General features: G+C 43.1%; 1 protein-coding gene across 3 annotated transcripts in view; it reads right to left on the reverse strand.

The window, feature by feature from the left end:
- Positions 1-5779, reverse strand: part of LOC138203926 (E3 ubiquitin/ISG15 ligase TRIM25) — a 7131-nt gene extending 1352 nt beyond the window's left edge. Inside the window, exons 1-6 of one of the 3 annotated variants that reach the window (XM_069158946.1) lie at positions 5388-5779; positions 3209-4006; positions 2671-2776; positions 1559-1654; positions 529-762; positions 190-212 (exon numbers count right to left, since the gene is read on the reverse strand). In XM_069158946.1, coding sequence (XP_069015047.1) covers positions 190-212; positions 529-762; positions 1559-1654; positions 2671-2776; positions 3209-4006; positions 5388-5398 — 1268 coding nt within the window. In that variant the 5' untranslated portion in view covers positions 5399-5779. Of the gene's footprint in view, positions 1-189; positions 213-528; positions 763-1558; positions 1655-2670; positions 2777-3208; positions 4010-5033; positions 5150-5387 lie in introns of those variants that run through there. The other 2 variants (XM_069158945.1, XM_069158947.1) reach the window with 2 other exon arrangements.
- Positions 5780-6411: the final 632 nt, after the last annotated feature.

Consider the following 6411-nt stretch of genomic DNA (forward strand, 5'->3'; position numbering starts at 1 on the left):
TAGTTTCCCTTGAAAAATGACGAATACAATTAAACACAGCGGATTTTATGCTTGTTTGTGAGATATGACAGTAAATTGAATATCTTGGACTGTTTGCAAACTGTTTTCAGACGTTATATAAACTAAATCATTAATTCATCGACTGAGAAATTATAATAAAGACTGAATCCATACGAAAGCAGCACTTACTGTTTTCCTGTTGACCTGTATGCCTGAAAAGAGAACAAAAGTAGATGTTTAAACACACAAAAAGCCGGTTTCAAAAATAGGCAAAACTGCGGCCATATAAATAATAATAAATACAACTGAAAATGAAAAGTACAAATGTGTAGGTGGGGCCAGACGGAGGGAGTCTCTTAAAAAGGTCAGCTACAAATATATTACAAATGTGCAGCCGACATCGTTTTTGTCACAGTTTCTTTTCAGGGCTTTAAACGTTCCTGTTAAATAAATTAAAACTCCCAACGTATGTTTGAAATATTTAGTTTCACAGTTTACAGCCGGACAGCGTCGAGCGCCGCGTCCCACCTCGATGAAGCGGAACGGGTCGTTTTCCTGCATGAGGCTTTCGATGCCACAGCGGACTTCCTGCAGTCGCGCCTGGTCCTGAGAGATCTTGGAGATGTTCTTCTGAATCGCCCGCCCGTTCATGTCGCAGTGAGCGCCCGAGCACTCTTTCAGTTTCATGGAGAAGCGCAGTACTTTGGCCTTCATCTCCTCGCCGAGTCTCAACAAGCACTGGTCCGAGTCGTCCATGAACTTCTACATGAGGGGAGCGACGGGGAGGAGAAGAGGAAGATCACAGTAGGAAAAGTACACTGTAAAACATTACACGGGAATCTTGTCGAATCAACCAGTGCGTTTTTATATTTTTATAAACTTAAAATTTCTCATTTTCATTTCAAGATTGAGCTTTTTTTATTTGAAATAATTAAAACCAAATAAGCATTCATTTCTAATGAACTTGGAACAAATTATTCTATTTTTGTAGTAACTCTTAACTCTGTGTGAAGCGGCCGGGAGACATAATTTCTCATGCGTTTTTTCTTCTTTTTTTTTACTTTTAGCTTTATAAATCAAGTTAAACAGAGGTCGCATGTGTTTGCGCAGCACAGTTTCACACTTTGTAATTTTGAACAGCGGAGCCAGAGAAAACGCACCGCTTCCCCCCCGCGGCCTCTTTTTAGCTGTCCATGGTGCTGAAAAGCTCCTAATCTCCCCTCCTCTTCCTGAGTTATGGTGCTGAATCATGAGCATACAATTTTTGTTTTTGTTTTTTGCAAAACATCCTTATGTCACGGTGAAGTTGACCTTTGACCTTTTTGTATATAAAACGTCACTACTTCCTCATTTAATCCTATTCGACATTTGTGTGACGTTTTGTCATAATTGGCACGTAAATTGATTAAGTTATGGCCAAAAATGTGTTTTTGTGAAATCACGGTGACCTTTGACCACTAAAACTTAATCAGTTAATTCTTCAAGTGAACATTTGGTGAAATATTGAACTGTTCTTCTAATTTGACCGCCGTGCAGAATTTCAAACGTGTCCTTTTACCTTATTCTGTCTCTCCTTCTCCTTCTGCTCCTGGAGTTTTTTCTCTGCCAGGCTGTACTTCCTCTCTACCCGGTACAGCTGCTTTTCCAGCGTGCCCTGGTGGACATAAACATTATTCTTGTGTTATTATTTTTTTTGGGGAGGGGGGACATTTTGTCACAAGCTAACAGCAGGGAGCTGTTGGCATCATCAGTACATTATTTTACATGGTACAATACTGTAATTACTCTTTTCCTTATTCTGTTCAATCTCAGCTCCGACTAGTTTTTCTCATCTACGTTGACTTTGACGTCGTATATCTTAAAAGTAAGGTGGCCCTGAGGGTCAAAACGCAACAACATTTCAGAAAATCACCAAAACAGTTCGACTTTTCACGAAACACAGATCTTTGCGAAATGTTTTAGCGTTTTGCGAAATGTTTATTTGTTTTGTAAAATGTTTTTGTGAAATATTTTGTCTCGCAAAACTTTCATATGATTAAATCGGAGCGGAAAAACTATCACAAGCCAGCAAACCGAACACGTGGTGGATTCCCCTGAGACAGAAACATTAGAGGGGAATCCATCACGTGGAGGATCTTTCATTATCGTGTTTTTGAGCAAAACATTGCTCAAGAATTTCTGTTGAAATGATTTGTATTAGGGTGTTTAACTTATCAAACATTCAAACGGGATGCGGAGTGAATTTCCGCAGCAGTGAACTGGAAGAGTTTCAACTTCACAGTCTGTTCAGGGGAATGAAAGAACAGGAAGTGGATTCATCCCCCTGACAGAGAGCCCACAGAGTCACGTGACTCTTTTCGTTCATTCACAGACGGCCAAACAACTGACTGTGTTCATTCATCAGGATTCCAGATCCCTCACAGGACTTCGTCCAAGCCAAACAATGAAGAGGTAGTTAAACTGAAGGGAACAGGATGCTAAAACTCTCTCTGAGCTCTGGTGCTGCAGCAGATTTATTTCAGAGTGACATCATCTTAATAAGAATGCAACAAACACTTATGGCTGTGTAGGATGCAGAGGCGGGGTTAGTGGAGCGGACCTATCGATACCGTTGTTGTTATGACGATAATAAAGCGAGGGAAGAAACCGTGACGCTGGTGAAAAGCGTACCTTGAGATCTTTCATGGTGTTTTTCAGCGTCTTGATAGCGTGTCCCGAGTGTCCCTCGATGGTGCAAGCGTTGCACACGCATATCTTGTCATCCAGGCAGAAGTATCTGCATTTGCAAACCAAAGAAAAAAACTGGGTCCAGATAAATATTACAATATTACGACTGGTTCTAAGATTTGCTGCTGCTTTTTTTTTGTGTGACATACAATTTGACAGAAAAATGAATATGTTGTGGATTTGGATTGACGGTCAGACGTCAGACCAGCGGCTCGTGGAAATTATAATTTCGACATATTTTTCCAACAACACAAATAACTGTGACCAGAGACAAGAATCAGCAGAATAATCGACAATGAAAATCAGCTGCAGTTTCAACCCCATAAACACAAACACCGCTCCGGACAGGAAACCAGCAACAACAGATATAAAACACACTTTTTAAAAGCCTTGTGGGACAGAGAAAAAGCAGAATTGCACTCCTACATGGAACAGACGTGGTTTTTTAAAACATGAATACTATAAATAAATGCCCTTCTACCTGTATATCTCATCGTGATCAGGGCACTTCCTCTTCCAGAAGTCGTTCATCGGATCTGTGAGAGGATGCTCGCGGAACGCCGGCAGCTCCAGATGTGGCTTTATGTGCTCCTGGCACATGGACACCTCGCACTTCAGGCACGTCTTGACTGCGAACATGGCGGCGGCGGCAGCGGCGGCCTCCTGCGTGTCGTCGCCTTCCTGACAAACAGAAGCAGCAGAAGACGCGTTCCCGCCGTCGTCGCCGCTTGCCGCCTCGGTGGCGAGCGGCGGGCAGTAGTCACACGGAACGGCGAACGCGCTCCTGGCTTGCTGCGCCGTCAGCGAAGACGACTTCAAATCCCTGGACTGCGAAGCTGTGGCGGCTGCGGTGCGCCTGTGACGGTAGTCGTCGGCGATATTGGCAAGCTTGAAGTTTTTCTGAAAGGAGGTGCCGCACCGGTGGCTGTCGCGGCACTCCGGGCAGCGGAAGCGGCCCCGATCTGCCTGCCGCTTCAGCCGATCGAGGCAGGCCTTGCAGAAGTTGTGCCCGCAAGGGAGCAAGTGGGGGTCGCGGTACAAGTCCAGGCACACCGGGCAGGTGAGCTCCTCATGCAGGACGCTGGACTGCTCCGACTGGGCCGAGGCCATGTCGAGATCCAGGCTGCCAGGCCGGAGAGGTGAGCTGGAGGCGGCCGGACGTGGAGCGAGATGACAGAAGTGGAATCGGGGGGGTGGTGGGGAAAGAGATGGAAAAGGGAAGACAAGGGAGAGGAGTGACGTTTCCTGATGCAGAACTTCGCCTCTTGTAAGTGTGTTGCTGCTGAAACAGACGGAAAAAAGAAAGAAAGGCTCGTAAGAAAGTAGTTACTGAACAACTTTGTGTTTTTAACTCGTCACACGTCAGGAAAGGCTGATATTACATGTCGCTGAATGATCAGGGAATTTGCGACGGCCATTTTTCGCCACTTTCTAACATTTCATAGAGGAAACAAAATTATGGATTTAATGAAGAGAGAGACAACTAATGATTATTATTATTATTATTATTGTCAATTCCTGTATTGGTTGTCTTTTGATGCATTATTTAGATGTAAAATGTTCAGAAAAAAGGGTGAAATCACAGTTTCCCAGAACCCGAGTTGATGTCTTTAAATTGCATTTCCTGTCAGACTTACAGTGCAAGACAGTAAAATATTCAAATGAACGTGAACAACAAACGGAGAAAAGCAGCAAACCCTCACTTAGAAAAGCTGGAAACTGCAAGAACCTGGTATTTGTGCTTGCTAAATACCTGAACTGCTGAGAAGATGGTTTTCATTTGTTAAGACACTCATGGATGAATTGATTTATGGTTTCACCCTCATTAGTTGCAAGACTTAATTTACATAATTCAATCACGAGTCAATTAATTGATGAGCTGTTTTGACACCTTGTGCTTTCAGTGATTTAACCATTTTTTTCAAGCAAAAATATTATGAATTCACAAGTAAAAGTCTCTCAAACTTAAAAAAAAAAAAAAAAAAGGTGGCTGTTTTCCAATAGTTCATTTCAATAGTAATCTGAACATAAAACAAGCAACAACAAAAAAAAACCAATACATTTTTCTAGTTTTACTGACCTTTTATCGACAAAACGATTGAATACTTGAGGAAATAATCCACAAATCAATCTAGGTCATTAAAGTAACGGCAGTAAACATGCTTGTACTATCTGTAACCGAGCCATAAAAGTAAATCAATAACTTATTTGAAGTGCATTACGACCACACGTGACACTGGACCATTGTAACTTCCTTCTTCTTGTCTTAAGATTCAAACAAAAAGGATGAAGACGTCATTAAAAACCTGCTGTGACTTCGGGCCTCGTTGCTTCAACTTGTTGAAATCCGTTTTTAAAGACCGTGACCTCAAATCTGACCAGGAAACACCGCCGAGCTGCTCCGTGTTGTTTACACCACCAACCCCATCACCCCCATCCTGTTGTTCCCCACCCGGTTTCCAGTCCTCCAACTGTCACGTTAAAAGGCCCGTGAAGCTGCCCAGAAAGCCGGCGACATTAACACGACGTCCGTTTCCATGCGGCGGTTCTTCCCGACGGCAGCTGAACGGGGGCCAACCGACAATTAGCTCTCTACTGCTCTAATCTCCCGGCGGTTGAGTCGCAATACACGACGCAAACAAACACTTATGGCTTCTTACCTCGATGACATATATATATATAAATATATATATATATATATACAACGGAGCTCGGGACACACAGCCGGAGGTCTGTATCGCGCAGGATGAGGCCAACGGCTCGAGTCTCCAAAGCCGCGGTGCACCTGTCCGGCCGCGGCTAACACGCGTCACGGACCCGTTGGCTCTGCCTTGTTCCTGCAAACAGGCCAGTTTAGTCCGAGGAGATATTCCCGTCACCGGGCGTTTCGTTTTTTCATCTGGAGCTTTCGGTATCTGACACAAAGGGACAAGCGGACACACACACTCTCTCACACACACACACACACATAAACACACACACACACACACACACACACACACACCTGAGCGGCACACAAACGGACAGCCGGTGAACTGAAACCGAGCAGGTTGATGCGGGGAAAATGCTGCCTTCAGGGTTCCTCGGAAATTTAGCTTTCAAATTCTGTAACCCGGTAAAATATCTAACCGCTTGGGTCCGCTGTTGCATAAATGTTGGAAGTTGTTGCTTTCAATAAGTCTTGTGTGTGAGTCCTCAAATATCACTCTACCTTCAATTATGCCTTCTTTTTTTTATTATTAAGAGGGATGAGGCAAAACGCTGTCACAAATATTGCTTAGGGGCTTTTTATTTCTGTTTATTTAGTTCTTCAGTACGATTTTGACATATTTGTGTTTCCATACACATGCTGCTTTATACTTGTAGTCTAGTATATTTCCCCGACAAATATTGTACTTTTTTACTGCACTAATTTGACAACTGTTCAAATGATCTCATTTGACCCCAAAAATATTTGAGAAAACCCCAAATGTTTCCAGATTTGTTGTTTCATTGTTTGTCAGGACCCCTCAGATTTATTTTGTGACCCCTGTGTTGGGAACCACTGCCCTAAACTATGTAACAGTTTACAGTATAAAGTAAAACTAAATTCCTCTACTGCAAGAGAAATTTTATGTACAGTATTTTTACACTGCTGTATTGTTTGGGTAAAGGATCCAAGTTCGTCAATTTTTACGTTACAGC

Source organism: Embiotoca jacksoni, unplaced genomic scaffold (genome assembly GCF_022577435.1).
Source record: "Embiotoca jacksoni isolate LCO1_2020_lvr unplaced genomic scaffold, fEmbJac1.0.p SCAF_24, whole genome shotgun sequence".
Classification (NCBI taxonomy): Eukaryota; Metazoa; Chordata; class Actinopteri; family Embiotocidae; genus Embiotoca; species Embiotoca jacksoni.